The 20,193-nt window shown below is 33.0% G+C and overlaps 1 protein-coding gene across 4 annotated transcripts in view; it reads left to right on the forward strand.

Annotated features, from left to right (window-relative positions):
- SLCO6A1 (solute carrier organic anion transporter family member 6A1) overlaps positions 1–20,193 on the forward strand; it is a 94,614-nt gene that overhangs the window by 54,404 nt on the left and 20,017 nt on the right. For 2 of the 4 annotated variants that reach the window (XM_072789411.1, XM_072789420.1), the window contains 2 exons: positions 9,110–9,144; positions 17,809–17,996. In XM_072789411.1, coding sequence (XP_072645512.1) covers positions 9,110–9,144; positions 17,809–17,996 — 223 coding nt within the window. Of the gene's footprint in view, positions 1–8,990; positions 9,145–17,808; positions 17,997–20,193 lie in introns of all 4 variants that reach the window. The other 2 variants (XM_072789401.1, XM_072789391.1) reach the window with 1 other exon arrangement.

Below are 20,193 nucleotides of genomic sequence, written 5' to 3' on the forward strand. Positions count from 1 at the left end.
TTCCTTTGCTGCATCCCATAGATTTTGGTATGTTCAATATCCACCTTATTTATCTCAAAGTATTTTTAAAATCTCTTTTATGATTTCTTCTTTGATTTATTGGTTGTTCAGTAGCATGTTTTTAAATCTCCACGTATTTGTGAATTTTCTAGTTTTCTTGTTGACATTGATTTCTAGTTCCATACTATTGTTGAAAAAGATGCTTGATATGATTCCAGTCTTCTTACATGTAATAAGACTTATTTTGTAGACTTCTATATGATCTATTCTGGAAAATGTTCCCTATGTACTTGAGAAGAATATGTATTCTCCTGTTATGGACGCAATGTTCTGTAAATGTTGGTAGGTCCTGCTCCCTCTGCACTGAGCCCTGTGGGAATAGCTGATTTAGAACCATTTCTTTGTTTGTTTCAGTACTATGCAACTCTGCAAGCCCTGTTGGTTATGAGTCAGACCATCAAGGGGCTCTTTCCCTGGGAGGATTGTGATGAGTTCCTGGATATGTATTAAATTAGAAGTCTGACCCTCAGGTAGTGATTTTTAAAGTATGCAAATAGCCTCTTTCAGGCAAAGATACAGATGGACATGTTTTGCCTTCTCTTTCTGTGTTGAGCCTTGGGAGGATAGCCATGGTGAATCTGCAGAGCCCATTAAATGTTTCTTCTTTACTACAGTCCTGTTTTTGGATACAAGCCTGTTGGTTTTTTGAGCTAAGTGTTTTTGGGCACCCAACACTCAGGTGTGAGTCTTAAAAGTTGGCACACTAGATGTGGTGTCCATACTCTTTACTCCTTAGGGAGAAGTTGTTAGTTGGGAGGTCCTTCCTGATTATTAGGCACTGTGCCTAGGGTATGGTTTATGGTAAAATTGTGTTTCAAGCTTTCCTATCTATTTCAGTGTGGGTGATGGTATTTTCTCATTTGCCCAATGTGTAGGATTTACTCAGCTAGTTTTTGGATTTCTTTCAGAGGGAATTTCTCTGTGTGGCTGTAGATTTGGTGTGTCCTTGGGAGGAGATGAGTTCTGGAGGCACCTATGTCACCATCTTGGACTGCAACCAAGATAGTCTTTTCAAGAAATGGTGCTAGAAAAATGAATATGCACATGAAAAAACAAAACAAAAGAAAGAAAAGAAAAAAATCTACAGACAGAACAGACTTTCAGCCTTCACGAAAATTAAATCAAAATGAACTAAAAATGGATATAGACTTGAATATAAAACACAAAACTAAAAAACTTCGGAAAGATAACATAGGATAAAATTCAGGTAACCTTGGCTTTGTGATGACATTTCAGGTGCAAAAAAAAAAAAAATGACATGTTAAATGTTATTAAAATTAAAACCTTTCTCTGTGAAAGACACTGTTCATAGAATTAAAAGTCAATGCCCAAATTGGGAGAAAAATTCATATTTTAGTTTATATGCTGCCAAAGTGAGCATGAGAAAAATACATATTTGGTACAGTATATATCCAAAATATTTGAAGAACTCTTAAAAGTCATCAATTTATAGAGAAACAGCCCAATTAAAATGGCCAAAAGGTCTAAACAGACACCTCACTAAGGAAGCTGTACAGATACTGATAAGCATATGAAAATATGTTCAGTATTATAGGCCATCAAGGAGCAGCAACTTAAAACAACAATGAGATACCACAGAACATTTATTGAAATGTCTGAAATCCAAAAACCTGACAAAACCAAATGCTAGTGAGTATGTGGAGTAACAAAGACATTTGCGGCAATTAGTAATATAAAATGGTAAGTCACTTGGACATTTTGGCAGTTTCTTATATAGCTAAACATAGTTTTGCCATGCAATTCAGCAATTGTGGTTTTAGGTATTTAATCAAATGAACTGAATAACAAAACCTGTCAGTGAATGTTGACAGCACCTTCATTCATAATGGCTAAAATTTGAACCACTCAACACACCCTTCAGTAGGTGTATAGGTAAACTGTAGTATACCATACATAGACTATTATTAGTGATAAAAAGAAATCAGCCATCAAGCCACAAAAAGATGTGGAGGAAGCTTAAATGAATATATTGCTAAACGAAAGAAGCCATTTTGCAGGTTATATATTGTATGATTCCATCTATATGACATTCTGGATAAGGCAAAATTATTGGCAACATTGCATATTTGATTTGAATTTTTAGAAATATCTTCTGCTTAACCTTTTGAACATATGGAATACTGATGTAATAACTGATATGATAAGATCAATCGTAAAAAATATATCACACTAAGGAATTTACTAATAATAGCTGAAACTGTGTGTAGAGGGAGAAGAGGTATATGGTAACTCTCTTTATGTTCAATTATTCTGTAAACCTAAAGTTGCTCAAATATATAGTTTATAAATCAGAATATAATAATCTAAAATGATTTTGAACTATAGGTACTTTTCCAAATGATTAGTAATATAAAATAAGACCCTTTGGCTTCATTCTAAATTTATATTTGGAAATTGTTCTGGGCTTTCACTTCCAGCCAAGATGGAATAGCAGATTTCCTTTCCTACCAAAACAACCAAAAATTCAACAAAAATAGAAATGGTGGCTTTCAAGACATTGGAATCAGTCAGTGAAGGGCAGTGGTACATGAGAGAAGCATTCAAGGTGAGCCTGCAGTTCCTCCAGCTTACTGCTTCCACAGTTTTAAGATCAAAGCACAGGGAATGGGAATGAAACAGATTCTGGCTGGTTCTCTGAGTTGAGGGAATGGAGCTGAGAGTTCTGAGAGACCAATACAGCTAGAATTCACAAGATTGTGTACTAGAGGACAAATATACAGAAGACCTCAAGTATTCAGCAAAGTAGTAACTAGGATATGTGTGAAGAAAGTTATTGAGTCTAAATCCATCAAGAGAATTAGAATTATAGTATACACCATTCACACAGGATTGGGAATAATTTCCATTCTCGTCAAACTATGAAACCTCAAAAATCACAGTACATAAAGTATACAGAGGGATCTTGTCTCAACAGTGGTTAATGATTAATTCTAAACTCTGGCCCTTCCTATCAAATATGGCTATCAAACTAAAAAAGATTAGAGTGTTCCAAGTAAATTAGCTGCATTACAGAATAAAGCTTAAAAATACTCATGAAAATACAAAAATATTCGACATTCAGGCAGCCTGGGTGGCTCAGCGGTTTAGCACCGCCTTTGGCCCAGGGATGATCCTGGGATCGAGTCCCATGTTGGGATCCCTGCATGGAACCGGCTTCTCCTCTGCTTGTGTCTCTGTCTCTCTGTTTCTCATGAATAAATAAATAAAAAATTTAAAAAAAATATTCTACATCCAAGATTGAAACTTATAAAGTTCAATATCCAGTAAAATGTTTTAAGAAGCAGAAAAATACAACTCAGAGTAAGAAGCTAAATCAATTGATCAGTCTTAATGTTTGTAAACCTCATGAATGAGCTTTAGAATGTGTGAAGCAAAAGCTGCAAGTAGATGCTAATATTGCCAGAGTTAATAGTTATTATATAAGTATTCCATATGTTCAGAAAGTTAAGTAAAAGCTATTTTTAAAAACCCAAATTGAGCATATAGAAATGAAAGCCATGAAGTTTGAGAAAAATACTACGTATGAGATTAATGACAGACATTTGCAGAAGATTAAATAAACTTGAAATCGATAACAATAAACATCCAATGGAAAATACAGAGACAAGAAAATTAACAAAACAAAACATCAATATGTTGGACAACTTCAGGTGGCTGACCATATATATATAGTTGGAATCTCCAGAGGAGAGGCCTTGGAGAAAGAAAAATATTTGAAGAAATGTAAAAATTTTAAAAACTTCATGTAAACTGTAAACCTACAGACCTAGGAAACCTAGCAAACCCTCAGAACAAGAAACATGAAGAAAATTACACCATACTACATAATAAATCTCTCAAGTGTAAAGAAAAAAATCTTAAAAGTAGTGTGTGTGGGGTGATACTTTATATACAAATGACCAAAGATAAGACTAAGAGTATAGTTTATATCAGAAACAATGCAGATAAGAGGACAGTAGGAAAATATTTTAGAAGTATTGAAAGAAAAAAATTAACAACATTTTGTACCAAGTCAGAATGTCTATAAAAAATGAAAAAATAAAAAAAATGGAGAAATAATTTTACACATTAAAAATGTAAATAATATTTGAACAATAGACTTATACCTCATGAAATGTCTAAAAGTCTTTCTGGCTGAAATAAAATGATACCAGATAAGAACTACAAAAAGCAAAGAAGACCAAAGGAAATGGTAATTATCTAGGTATTTTTTTCTTATTTAAATCCCTTTAAAAATAATTGTTTAAAACAGATAAATATATAATATGGATTTACTTGAAGAGCCATTATATCACACATTGGTAGATTGTGTTAAGTTAAATATGTATAATATAAACTTTGAAGCACCACTAAAATAACAGTCACAGTTATTAATAAGCCCAACTGACACATGAATTAAAATAGAATTTTACAAAAACATTTGTTTAATCTCAAATTAGGCAAAAAAAAAAAAGAGAACAAAGAAGGGATAAAAAGAGAAAAACAGAAAGGATAGATTCAAACCTATTATAGTAATCACATAAAATGTAAATGTTGTAATATTTCAATTGAAAGGCAGAGATTGTATAATTTGATTTTTTAAAAAAAGCAAGACCCAGCTATCAATGTTGTATAAAAGAAATGTCTTCAACTATAGACACAAGTAGATTATATGTAAAAGGATGGGGAAAGATGTATCACATTAACAGAAATCTAAAGAAAGCTGGAGTATGATATTATACCAAGTAGATTTGAGAGCAAATACTATTAGGAATAAAAAAGGTGATTATGTTATGCTAGAATGGTCAATTCATTAAGAATTCAAGCAAGTCTTAATCTTTGTGAACCTCATGAATGAGCTTTAAAGTATGTGAAGCAAAAGCTGCAAGTAGAAATATAGAAATTCCTGAATGTGATCAGATATTTTGATTTTCTTAATAATAGAAGTAGGCCAAAAAAACTCAGTGATCATACAAAAGATTTGAATAACACAGCCAACTTGACATGATTGACATTTGTAGAAATTTTACCTGTCAAAGAAGAATACATTTCTTTTTAAAAGCACTGGAAACCCAAAGTAAACCATATTCTGTAAAGCAAGTATCAATAAATTTAAATGACTAAATCATATAATGGAATTTTCTGACCATGATCAAATTAAATTAGAACTACATGAATAAAAAAAGATTTCTGGAAAAGTCCCAAATATTTGGAAACTGAATAACAAACTTTTAAATAACTTGTGTTCAAATAATTTTTTCAAAAGAAAAATTGTAAAGTATTTTGAAGTGAATGAAAATGAAAATACATGTAACAAAATTTATGGAGTGTTGCTAAGACAGTACTTAGGAGAAAATGTATATTGCCTAATATCAGAAAAGAAAAAAGTATCAATCCAATGACACTTGCTTCTACCTTAAAAAACTAGAAACATCAAAGTATAATGATCCCAAAGTAAGTAAAAGGATGGAAACAACAGAAATTAGAATAGAAATTAATGAAATTGAGATGAAAAAACATGGAAGAATTATAATCAGGTCACATTTTGAGGAGATTGATAAAATTGTTCAACCTCTAGATAGAGAAAACTACTGATATCAAGAGTTAGAGATCTGATGTGATATTTTTATAGATTCCACCAGTATTAAAGAGATAGTAAGGTAATATTATGAACAATTTTATGCCCATAAATCTGACAGCTTCCATGAAATAGGGAAATCCCTCAAAAGACACAAACTCATTTAAGAAAAAAATAATATGTCTCTAATAAATAAATCAAATTTGTACTTAAACAGTTTCTGACAAAGAAAGTTCCAGGCCCAAATGGTTTTACTGAAGAACTAAACCAAATATTTAAACAATATCTGATTTTGCACAATTTCTAGAAAATTAAAAGGGAGTACATACTTTCCAACTTATTCTATGAAACTGGCATTATCTTTACATCAAACCTGGACAAAGACATTATAAGAAAAGAGAACTATAAACCTATTTCTCTCATGAACATAAATACAAGAACTCTTAAAATTCTGGCAAATTGAAACCTCCTCCATATTAAAATAAATTATGATCAAGCAATACTTATGAAAGGAATGCAAGGTGGCCGCCTGGGTGGCTCAGTCACTTAAGTGTCTGCCTTTGGCTCAGGTCATGGGATTGAGTTCTGCATTGGGCTCCTTGCTCTGTGGGGAGCCTGCTCCTCCCTCTCCCTCTGCCTGCCACTTCCCCTGTTTGTACTTTCTTTTTCGCTTTCTCTCTGTCAAATAAATAAAATTATAAAAAGAAAAAGAATGCAAGGTTGCTTTAATATTTGAAAATCAGTTGGTATAATCCACCATATTAATAAACTAAAAAAGCCCATTATCATAATAGATGCCAAAAAGGCCCATGATAAAGTACAACATCTATTCCTGATAAAGTAGGAAACTAGGAATGGAAAGGAACTATGAAAAATATAGTTAACACTATACTTAGTGATTATTATGGAATGAATATGTTTCCCCTCCTACCAAAATAGTATGTTGAAGTCTTAGTCTCCACTGTGGTAGGATTAGGATTAAGGAGATCATTAGGTGTAGATAAGGTCATGAAGGTAGACCAACCTCCCCATAATGATGGAGATTAGTGTCCTTGTAAGAGAGGGGAATAAACCAAAGACTTCCCTCAATTTGCCATGTGGGGATACACAGAGAAGGTGATGGTCTGCAATCTGGGAAGAGAGCTCACACAGACACTGTGGGAAATAAACGTTTGTTGTTTAATTCAATCTATGATGTTTTGCTACAGCAGCCTGAGCAAAGACAATGGTGAAACATTGAATGACCAGGAGTATAATAAGAATATCTACTTTCAGCACTTCTATATTAACACTATTGTGGATATTCTAACCGTTGTAATACTGTAAGCGAAAGAAAAGTCATCCCAATAAGAAAATTGGAAGTAAAATTGTATTTATTTGAAGGTGACACAATTGTCTATATGGAAAATCCAAACCCACTATAACTGAAAAAATGAGCTTAGCAAGTTTGTAGGACACAAGGTCAATATGCAAGAATTCAGAGTATTTCTACAGACAACCTAGAAATAAGCAGAAATTAGTGTCAAAAAAACCCCCCCAGTTCTAACAGTATTAGGCAAAAAGAAATACTGTAGAAGAAAAGATCATTATACAAGAATTTATGGTGTTTTTATATACTACCTACCAATAACTGGAAATTGATAATACATAAAAACGCCATTAGTAGTAGTATCAAGAAGCAGAAATACTTAATGATAAACATCAGATATGATAGTCCAATTCACAATTACTAAAAAATATTCCTGAGCTAAGTTAAAAGCCTAAATTTTTAGAGAGATATCCCATGTTTATGAGTTGGAAGACTCAATATATTAAGAAGTTAATCCTCCTCAAATTGATGTATGTATTCAATGTGATCACAGTAAAAAATCCCAACAGGCTTTCTCTTTTAGATATTATATAAGTAACTTAAACTCATATGATATACAAAGGACCTAGAAAAAAAAAAAAAGCAATTCTGATGAGTAGAAGTGGAGGGCCAACACAATTTGATTTCAAGAGTTTTAGCTAATATAATAAGGAAAATAGTATTTTTTGTAAATACAGACAAATATATCAGTGTAAAGAATAGAAAGTCCAGAAATAGGCCTATATATAAATGGATAATTGATTTTTGACAGGATGCATATACAATTTAGTAGAGAACATATGTCATTTTAACAAACTATGATGGAACAATTAGATATCTATATGTTAACATATGAACTTTGGTCTATATCATTTAGTACATTAAATAGTTAAAATGGATTGTAGATTGAATATAAAATATAAAATATCAAGAATATAGGAAAATGTTTTGTGAACTTGGGTTCAGCTGAGTTTTCTTAAATATGGTACCAAATACATGATCCATAAAGAAATATATTGATTAATTGGTCTACATCAAAGTAAAGTATTTCTGCTCTTTGAAAGTCTCTGTTAAAGGGAATGAAAAAAACAAGCCAGAGATTGTGAGAAGATATTTGAAAGTCATAAATCTAAAACAAAAGAAAATCATAAATCTGATGAAGGACTTGCTTCTAGAATATATAAAGAAATTTAAATGCTTAATAAAAGAAAATAATAAGAGCAGGCAAAAGGTTTGAACAGATATTTAACCAAATATATACAGATGAGAAACAAGCATATGGAAAGATGGCCAACATCTTTATTCATCAGGGAAGGTAATATTAAAAACCATAATATGAACTACTATATCCTTGTAAGAATGTCTAAATTTAAAAAGACTCATTATACTAAGTGTTGATGAGGAATGTTGAAAGTGACTGAAACCCTTATACACTGCTGGTGGAAATATAAAATAACACAACCAAATTGGAAAAGTGGCAGTTTCTCAAAAAGTTATATGAACACCTACTGTATGATTCCTCCACCTTAGTATTTACTGAGACATGGAGACATATCACCATACAAAGATCATATAAAGAATAACTATATGAAAGAAGCCAGACAGACAGTGTACATACTGTATGATTCCATTTCATAAAATGCTTTAAAATTCATATTAATGAATTATGACAGAAACCAGCAGATGCTGGGAGCAGGGGCAGAGGTATTACAAAGGGGCACAATGAAATTTTGGAGGTGATGATCATTTGTTAACATGATTGTGGTGATGGGTGGTGATGATTTCACAAGTGTATACATATATCAAAAAATTTCAGATTGTATATGTTCATTGTACATATCGAGTTAGTCCTTAATATACCTGTTAAAAAGAAATTATTTCAATAATCATATTTTTATGGATTTCATTGATATCCTGATATATACATTATAAGTATAATACTGTGGTATAATTACATTAATTCTTTTTTTTTTTTTTTTTTTTTTTTTTTTTTTTTTTTTACAGAACAGGACACTTGGGAAACCTGACAGCTCCTTGCAATTCTCATTGTAAATGCTCATCTTCATTTTATTCTGCTGTCTGTGGAAGAGATAATATTGCATATTTTTCTCCTTGCTTTGCAGGCTGTACACAATCCAAAACATTTAATTATCACAAGGTAATTATTATTTCACTATTATTCTCTCTCTCTAATAAGATGTTCAAATTGTAGATGCTGTTTACATTTTACTCCTAGCTCCCTATAAAAGCTTTTTTCCTCATAAAGTAAAAAAAAAAAAAAAAAAAAAGGAACAGAAAAAGAGTATTTGTCTTATGTGGCCATGATACTAAGGGCTTATGGGAATTGGCAGTGGAAAAAAATTCTTCTACATTAAAACATGCCTCAGTAAGTAAGAAAATTATGAAAGGAAAAAACTCATTGGTAAATAAAAACATAATAAAAGTATTAGATTAGTCACTTATAAAACCAGGATGGAGATTAAAGCACAAAAGCAGTGAAATACCACTTAGATCTATAACAATCAGTCAAGGGATTCACAAATAAAAGGGTATAAAATATGGTATCATATACATAAAATGGGGGAGGGGAAAAACAAATGTGATGCTTTTAGAACAGGTCAAACTTAGCCATCAACTTAATATTGATGAGTATATATATAGGATGTTATATATGAACCTAATCAAACAAATAAAAAAACTAAACAAAAGAGACAGGAATTAAAGGATATCACTAAAGATAGCCAAAAAACCACAGAAGAAAGAGAGCAAGAGAAGAAAGGAATGGAGAACTGCAAAAACAACTATTTAAAAAAAAGATAACAAAATGGCAGTAAGTAACAAAAGGCACACCTATCAATAATTGCTTTACCTGTAGGAAGACTAAATGCCAATTGAAAGACATAGGGTGACTGAATTAAGAAAGCAAGACCCATCAATATGTAGCCTACAAGAGACTCACCTCAGAGACACATGCAGATTGAAAGTGAAGAGATAGGAAAACATTTGTCATGCAAATGGAGCAAAAAGAAAGCTAGGATAGGAAGAGTTTATATCAGAAAAAATATACTTTAAAATATACTTTAAGACTATAGCAAGGAACAAAGAAGGACACTACATAATGATAAAACAATCCAACAAGAACATAAAAAATTGCGAATATTTATGCATTCAACATGTGAGAACCCAAATACATAAAGCAACTATTAACAGACATAAAAGCAGAAATCAATAGTAATACAATAATATTAGGGGGCTTTAACATCCACTTAAATCAATGGATAGACCTGACAAAAAATTAACAAAGGACACGGGCTAAAATGACACATTGGAACAGATAGACCTAACAGATATATTCAGAACATTCCATTATAAAACAGCAGAATATACATTCTTTTCATCCTGGAACATTCTCTAGAATAGAACATGTATTAGGCCACAAAACAATCTCGACAAATTCAAAAAGACCTAAGTCATACCATGCATCTTTTCTGACTACAACAGTGTAAAACTAGAAATCAATTACAAGAAAAAATCTGGAAAGAATACAAATACATGATGATTAAATAATATGCTACTGAACAATGAATGAGTCAACCAAGAAATCAAAGAGGAAATAAAAAATTACATGGAGGCAAATGAAAATGAAAACACAATGGTCCAAAATCTTTGGTATGCAGTAAAAACTGTTGTAAGAGGGAAGATCATAGCAACACAGGCCTACTTCAAGAAGCAAGAAAAATCCCAAGTAAACAACCTAACCTTACACCTAAAGGAGCTAGAAAAAGAATAAAACCCAAAGTCAGTAGAAGAAAGGAAATTATAAAGATTAGAAATAAATAAAATAGAGATTAAAGAAACCACAGAACAGATCAATGAAACTAGTTTTTTGAAAAGATCAAGAAAATTGATAAACCTTTATCCAGAGTCATCAAAAAAAAGAAGACTCAAAATCAGAAATGAAACAAAAGAAATAACAACTAACATCATAGAAATTGTAAGAAATTTTACACCACAAAGGGTTATAAGAGAATATTATAAAAATTATAGGCCAACAAATTGGATAACCTTGAAGAAATGGATAAATTCATAGAAACATATCACCTCTCAAAACCTTGTCAGGAAAAAATACAAAGTTAGAACAGACCAATTACTGGTAATACAATCTAATCAGTAATTATATGGAGAACAAACTGATGGTTACCAGAGGAGAGGTGGGCAGGGGGATGGGTTGGGTAGGTGATGGGGATAAGAAAGGCACTTGTAATCAGCACTGGGCATTGTATGTAAGTATTGAATCACTAAATTCTACACCTGAAACAAATATTACACTGTATGTTAACTAACTGCAACTTAAATAAAAACTAGGAAAAAAAAAGAAACTTCCAAGAAACAAAAGACCAGGACCAGATGACTCCATCAGTGAATTCTACTAATTTACAGAAGGGTGAATGCCCATTCTTCGCAAACTTTTCTGAAAAACAAGAGGAAGGAAATCTTCCAGATTCGTTCTATGTGTACAACATTACCCTGATACCAAAACCAGATAAAAATACTACCGAGAGAGAGAAAGAGAGAGACAGAGAGTGAGTCAGTCCAATAGGCTATTATCTCTGATGAACACAGAAGCAAAAATCCTGAACAAAATATTGGTAAATCAAACACAACAAAACATTACAAAAATCATTCACTACAATCAACTGGGATTTATTGCTGGGTTGCAAAGGTGATTCAGTATTCACACTTCAATGTGATACATCACATCAATAAGAGAAAGGTTAAAAACCATATGATCATCTCAATAGATGGAGAAAAACATTTGACAGAGTACAATGTCCATTCATGATAAAAAAAAAAAACCCTCAACAAAGTAGATTTAAAGTGAACATAGCTCAACATAATAAAGGCCATATATGAAAAACCCACAGCTAGCATCATATTCAAAGGGGAAAACTGAAAGCTTTCCCCCTAAGATCAAGAACAAGACAAAGATATCCACTTCCACCACTTGTATTCAGCATAGTACTGGAAGTTCAGCCACAGCAATCAGACAAGGAAAAGAAATAAAAGTCACCCAAATTGTTAAGGAGGAAGTAAAATTTTCACAATGTGCAGGTGACATGACACTACACATAGAAAACAGCAATACAAATGACTTACAATTGAATGACTTACCCCTCTTTGTCTTTTGTCGTTTGTATCTATGAGGACTCAGTTTAAAATTCCCATATTTGCTCATATGTTGGCCATAACCTTCAGAATTCTTTATTTCCCTTTTACCAACTTCCAGACAAATTTTCTTATTTTGTCAGATACAGTTGACTACTCTTATTTGACTTCATGTTAATTTTCTTATGTCTTAATCTGCTTTTGGCTAAATAAAGCACTATAACTTCAGCATCTTCCTTTTTTTTTTTTTTTTTTAATTTTAAGGATTTTATTTATTTGACAGGGAGAGCAAGAGAGCCCAAGCAGGGGGAAGGGAATAGTAGAGGGAGAGGGAGAAGCAGAATCTCTCCTGAGCAGTGAATCCGACAGAGGGCTCCAACACTGGGTTCCATCCCAGGATCCTGGGATCATGAGCTGAACCGAAGGCAGACACTTAACCGACTGAGCCACCCTAGCACTCCTAGCTTCTTCCTTTTAAGTGGCACCAAAATATTTTTTTCAATGAAAATATGTCAACTTGGAAACAATTCTGATTAAGAGGCAGCTGGGTGGCTCAGTAGGTTAACAGTCCCACTCTTAATCAAGCTCAGGTCTCTATCTCAGGATTGTGAGTTCATGCCCTGTGTTGAGCTTCACCCCGAAGGTAGAGCCTAGTTAAAAGAATTTTTTTGCTCTGAAATAATTCTAATTAAATGTTTATATTTAAAACATCAGAGTCAAAGGGATCAGAAATGGATGCTCTTCAATTACACTTAATGTGAAAGTTTGAGTGGTAGAAAATATTGTATCTCTGAAGATTTCTAAGTTTCTACTCTTAGAAACTCTCTACTCTTAGTTTCTATAGAAAATTAGAAAAAATAGTTTCTATAGAAAATTAGAGCTTTTTGAAAGCTGAAAATTGCTATCTGTTCTTTGTATTGATAATATTCCTGGGGAGTTTTGCCTCATTGAGACCCACATGCATTTTTCCTATCTGTGCTACCAGAGATCTTCCAATTTCCTTAATATAGATAACAAAGAAATCTTGGGCTTTTCTTCATGATTTTGTCATTGAGACTAATCCATTTCCAGCTGATAGAGACTTCATATAAAATCATAGGATCATGGTGATTTTCCAGAGGTTGCCCTATTACAATAGGAGACTCACTCTAATTATCTGTGGAAGGGGATATTAATCTCACATAACACATTAAGGATTGTAAGAAGCCAGGCTTCAAGGTCTCCTTCCATTGACACATCCTTAAAATATTTTAATTTCATGTACTCCTCACCTTTGTGTTGTTTTTACCATATGTTGTATTTCTTCATGTATTTTATTTTTTTTATTTATTTTATTTTTTATTTTTTTTAATTTTTTAAATTTTTATTTATTTATGATAGTCACAGAGAGAGAGAGAGAGAGAGAGAGAGAGAGGCAGAGACACAGGCAGAGGGAGAAGCAGGCTCCATGCACTGGGAGCCTGATGTGGGATTCGATCCCGGGTCCCCAGGATCGTGCCCTGGGCCAAAGGCAGGCGCCAAACCACTGCGCCACCCAGGGATCCCTCTTCATGTATTTTAAATGACATGTACTATTATTGTTTTTTAAAGGCAATACACACTTAGATTTCTTCATTTCCTTGCATTTCTATGTTTTCATATGACATTATTTTCTATTTTCCTGAAGAACCATATTTCACCTTCATTTTTGGAAAAAACTATGTCAGTGGGCCTGGAATTCTATATTGACAGTGACCTATCCACCCTCAACCCTGCCACCCCGGCATGTAAAAGACGCCATTTGATTGCCTTACATCTCTTACTGCTTGGTGGCTCTTAAGATTTTTCTCTTTGTTCTTAGTTTTCAGCAGTTTTACTTTGATAGGCCTAGATTGGATTTTCATTACATTTATTTTTCTTGGTTTTCACAGGACATCTTTAGTCTGTAGATTTTTGTGTATCTATTTGAAAATTCTCAGCTGTTGTTTCTCATTTACTCTTCTCTTTTTTGAAGGGGGGTGGGTAACCACATATTAGTTTACTATTGCTACCTAACAAATTACCACAGGATTAGTGTCTTTAAATAATTTTATGTATTTCACAGTTCTTTTTATTTTTAATTTTATTTATTTATAATAGTCACACAGAGAGAGAGAGAGAGAGGCAGAGACATAGGCAGAGGGAGAAGCAGGCTCCATGCACTGGGAGCCCGACATGGGATTCGATCCCGGGTCTCCAGGATCGCGCCCTGGGCCAAAGGCAGGCGCTAAACCGCTGCGCCACCCAGGGATCCCTGTATTTCACAGTTCTAAGGTCATGAGCCCAGACACCATGACTGGGTCCTCTGTTGAGTGTCACATGCTGAAGTCAGGGAGTTGGCTGCATTGTGCTTTTTTCTGGAGGCTCTGGGGAAGAATCTTCCAAGTTCATTGGGGTTATTTGGCCATTCAGTTGCTTTGGGCTGTAAAAAAATGAGATCTGTGTTTCCTAGCAAGGAACCTACCTGTCAGCCAAAGACCAATTTTAGCTCTTAAAGGCCACTCCCATTCTTTACTGCAGGGCTCCCTCTGTCTTCAAGGCTGGTAGCAGATAATCACTAGTAGGCCACATGCTTTGAATCTCTAATTTCAGAAAAAAATGAAATACCTTTTAAGGCTCACCTAGTTAGGTGACATTTAGCTTCTCTTTCTTTCTTTCTTTCTTTCTTTCTTTCTTTCTTTCTTTTTTTTTTTTTTTAAGATTTTATTTATTCATGAGAGACACAGAGAGGCAGAGACATAGGCAGAAAGAGAAGCAGGCTCCTCTGGATCCTGGAACTCCAGGATCACACACTGAGCCAAAGGCCATCATTGCTCAACCACTGAGCAACCCAGGTGTCCTCTTAGCTTCTCTTTTGTAAAGTCATCTGGATATAACATAATTTAGTAAGGGGAGAAAATTTCATCATTTCATAGTCCTCAGAATCATGCAGGCTTATGGAAGAGAGAGTGGAAATCTTAGGTGGCATCTTAGACTTCTGCCTCACAACAACTACAAAGAGGCTTTTCCACTGTCTATTCAACGTGTTTTTCAGTTCTAACATTTATATTTTTGTAGGATCCAAACCCATGGTGAAATTCCACATCATTTAAAATATTTTGTCCCTTTTCCCTTCTATTTCTTGGAAATTATTAATCATCACTATTTTAAAGTTCTTGCTTTTAGGTGCAATATGTGGATCATCTAGGAGTCTTACTTGGTTTTTTCTTAATCATAAGCCAATTATTTTATCTCCCAATAAAATTTTACAGTTGTCTATTTCTCTTCATTTCAGCTTCATGTATTTTTAGGCCATTATGTGTATACACATTGATAATTGTCATATCTTATTGCTGAGTTCCTTTTATCTTTATAAAGTGTCTTTTTCCATCTGTGCTAATAGTTTTGTCTTAACATCTATATTTTAAATAGTCACTTTAGCTTTCTCTTGCTGTTTCCATGTGTTATCTTATTTCTATCATTTTATGTTCCAACTATTTGTGACTAACATTTGAAGTGTTTCTTGTAGCCAGCATGTAATATGGTTTTGCTTTTTCTTCAATTCTATTGATCTCTCTTTTTAAACAGATGTACTTATTTATTGAGAGAGAGAAAAGAATTCAATTCAATTTCTTGTGAAAGAGAGCATGTGCAAGTGGGGGAAGGGGCACGGGAAGAGGGGGAGAAAATCTCAAGCAGCTCCCCACTGAGTGAGGAATCTGACAAGGTTTTCCATCTCATGACCCTGAGACCATAACCTGAGCCACCAATTTCAATTTCTTGTGAAATCAAGAGTTGGACGCTTAACCAACTGAGCCACCTAGGTGCCTATCTGCTAATCTCTTTTAATTGGAGTTTTTAGCTATATAAATTTATTGTACTTATTGATATAGTGAGTTAGATCTACCTTCTTGTTTATTATTTGAATTGAATATATTTTACTATTTCATATTAAGGTAATTTTTGGCATTTTGATTATATTATAGAGTATAACTCCACTGTCTTTCAACCCTTCCTGGGCCTTATATCTTGTAATTCTACCATTTGCTCACTAAACCTTCTTCATATTTTCATTTCCCCCTGGGTCAGCCTAGTTTCTATTGTCTGCAACCATTTATTGTGCATTTATCTTTTGTCTGACCTCCAGGTCCACTTGGCACTGTTCTCTACAGTCCTCATTGTTCAAGGAGACTGAACAAGGGGATGAGAGCTTCCTTAGCTTCTGGATGGATTAAGATAATAAGAAATCCTAGTAGAAAATCAGAAAAATGGGGAGCTTTTTTCTTTGAGCTTATCAAGCAACCTCTAATCCCATGGCTTTTCAATTTCTGTTTTTTTTTTTCCTACCTGGAATATACTTCTTTCAGATAACCACATGGCTCACTTCCTTGCCTTCTTCTAATCTCTGCTCAAATATCACTGTATCCCTGAGGCATTCCCAGATCATGCTAAAGTTACTTCTATAATCCCTCTATTTTTCATTAATTTTCTTCCCAAAGTATTTGTCACCATGTGTTTCATTATAAAGTGTTTTTCTTAAATTACCTGTTTTATCTGAGTTATTGACATGATGTCAGGGATTTCTATTGTATTGCTTACTGTGCTTTCCTAGCACTTAGAATGGTGTTTGGCACATAGATACTAAAAAGACTATGGTGGAATTAATTAAGTGCAATTCGGATATTTGAATATTTCCATTTGTTATTTAATAGATCCAGTAATCACATAACAACTACCTCAAAGAAGCAGACATGATTTTTGGATCACGATTTTATGAATCATTCAAATTCAAGTCATCTCCATTTCTTCTTATCCTTTAACTAGTAACCTAGTACCATATTTCTGTCGAGTTTATTATTTTTTTTAAAGTTAGAATAGTTTCAGTAGATTAATAAGTTGCTAACTGGTCTCTATATCTCTAAACTCTGTTTAGTTCTTCTTAGAAAATATTACTTATTCATCTTCTTTGATTTATCAACCCTACAAGAACAACCCAAAATTTTCATTTGGAGCTGCATTGTGACTGTAATTGGCTTTAGATTCTTTTGCCATTGTAAGCCCTTTTCCTCACTTAAAAAAAATTAGTATAGAACTTCTTTGTTATGAAAACAAGTTGATCCAGCTGGATTAATTATTATCATATTCATTTTTCCTTTAATTTTAGGAGACACTAAAACTAAAACATTTTAGGGGGCCCTTAAAGTATTATGAGCCCTATGCATTGTGCCTACTCTGCCTAATAGATAACAGCCCTGTCATCATCTCATGATTCTAACACCTTCTACAGTTGGGTAACTGTCCATTTTTCCAATCCCAGCTAAAAATCCACTTTATTCATTATCTTAATTGTCCTCAATTTATTCTACTCTCTAACAATTATTTGTGCAATTGAATGTAAATATTTTTGGTGAAATTTTTTTAATTAATAGAATTTATCCTAAGTCACTCTAGTAACACATAAACATATTTTGTTACATCAAAAACTTAGGGTTTATCATTAATATTTCATTTCTAAATAATGAATGGCGGATTTAATGTAAGAATATTGACTAATAAAGCTAGCTCGTGTCCCTGCAGTTGTTGATTTTGTTTTATTTTACAATAACGAGTTTTTGCTTTATATTTCTACAAGATTGTTTTCTTATCTTCATTTTCGTAGGCATACTACAATTGTTCTTGCATTCAAGAAGGATTAACAACCTCAGATGATCAAGGTGATTTTATTGATGCTAGACCTGGGACATGTGATACAAAGTGCTATAAATTACCTTTGTTTGTTGCTTTTATCTTCTCTACGATTTTATTTTCTATTTTTTCTCGGATACCAAGCACCCTGACCATCCTTCGGTATGTATACATTATTCAAAATCGTTGTTCATTTAATATATGAGAAAGTCAATTTAAGGAAGATTTTAGAATATTGCTATAAATGATTTTCTCTTTTGTTTCAAGGTAGCAACTATAAGATGGGAAATTGCTGTATTGTTAAAATTCATATATTTGTTTATTTCTATGATTTAACTAATTTTATTTGCTTAAAGTTTGTAACTATCACATTTAGTTTTAATTAAATTTAACTTACAATTTGGTACCTTCATATACAGGAAAATTGTTACGTTGTCAAAATTCATCTATATGTTTAATTTGCTCTCATTTAATTTATTTACATAAAACATATAGATATCACATTTAGCTTAACTTTAAAACTAAATTTTTAATTTAATACACCTGGAAAATTCATAAATATAGGAAAATTCTTAATTATAACACAAATGTGATTATCATGTTGATTCATTAGTTACAGATATTTATAGAATATTTGCTTGTATACTAACCAATTTGACTATGAAAAAACATGTGTCACTAATGAAGGAACATGAAAACTTAAAAACTATTAGAAAATCAGTACACAAGTTTACTCTAAATTAAGGCAACATTTGCTATTTATTTGTTCTTTCTGAATGTGTGAAATATATTTAATATTTCTTTTTTTGTAGTAGCAAAATAGTTGGTTATTGTTTTTTATTGTTTTTCAGGAGGCTAGCATAAAACTTTAAGTTGTGAGAAGTAATTTGTTGTCCCCTAGGAAAGCAGAGTGGAAAACATGAATACATATATATGCAAAAACAATTCTGAGAACTTGGGAACATGTAGTTTATGCTTTCAATTAATTTGCAATTCAGATGGGAGCAAAAGTTGCATATATCACTACAATGAAGCAGCTTTTTTTATTCATTCATCTGTGTCTGGACTAAAATTACAGGGACCAATAAGATATGTATATTGTCTTCAAGTTGCTTGGAGTATAAAAGGGTGAGAAAAACACATAAGAAGTAGAGTGGATACTTAGAAGTGCCTTAGTTAAAGCTTGGACATTGACCCAGGAAAAGGTGGAAGAAATGGTAATTTTTATCTAGATAGGATGATTTGGAAATGCTTATAGAAGGCATGGTTCTTGAACTGAGTTATGAAGATAAGTGATTTGTCATAATACAAGCAGGTTAGGGAAACATTCTTAACAGGAAAACTGAGCAGTAAAAGTAGAGGCCAAAATGTGTGAAATATCTTGGCAAAGAGTTTGTTATGACCAGAGTAGCATGATAGTAAAAGGGACAGGAAGATTTGGATTCCATCAGAGCCTGATCATGGCAAGATTTCTTTGCCATATTAACCTGAATGATTTTATAATGTGTGCACCTGGAGGCCGTTGAAAACAATAAACCTCAGAATTAAAAGTGGGGGGATCCCTGGGTGGCTCAGTGGTTTGGCTCCTGCCTTCGGTCCAGGGCGTGATCCTGGAGTCCCAGGATCAAGTCCCACGTTGGGTTCCCTGAACGGAGCCTGCTTCTCCCTCTGCCTGTGTCTCTGCCTGTGTCTCTGCCTCTCTCTCTCTCTGTCTCTGTCTCTCATGAATAAATAAAATCTTTAAAAAAAAGAATTAAAAGTGACCAGCTATGCATGTTAGATAGAGTACTTTGAAGATACTGTAAAAGATTAAGCTGGGGGGAAAACCAGAAAAAAGGTAGATATTTAGGATTCCATCTTTGAACTTAATAGTGGTATTTAGGGATAGAGGTGATAGAATATATTTGAGAAACATTTAGTTTGGATATAAGGGCAAGATTATTACTTTGATGTTCCTCATACAGAATATAAAAAGAATTAGGATTATGTGCAGGTTTCCAGTCTAGGGAACTAAATGCCTGACAGTCCATTAACTGAGATAAGAAATTCAAGAAGAGAATGCTTAGGTCAAAGATAATCAGTACAATGTTAAACATACCTTATGTAAAGTTCATGTAAAACACCCAAACAAATATTTCCAGCAGTGAGGTGAGACAGATAGTAATATTCCAGAAGTTTAGTTCTGAGTTTTCTCACTTCTAGTAACTATACAGAACAATAGGAAAATAAATAAAATAAATAAGAAAAGGAAAACACATGTGCATGTGTGCATGTATGTTTTAGTTTCCATGTAATTATGAAATAGATTTAAAAATCACAAAGTTGAAATTGCATGTAAATGTTCCCAAAATTGAAGCAG

Source organism: Canis lupus, chromosome 2 (genome assembly GCF_048164855.1).
Source record: "Canis lupus baileyi chromosome 2, mCanLup2.hap1, whole genome shotgun sequence".
NCBI lineage: Eukaryota > Metazoa > Chordata > Mammalia > Carnivora > Canidae > Canis > Canis lupus.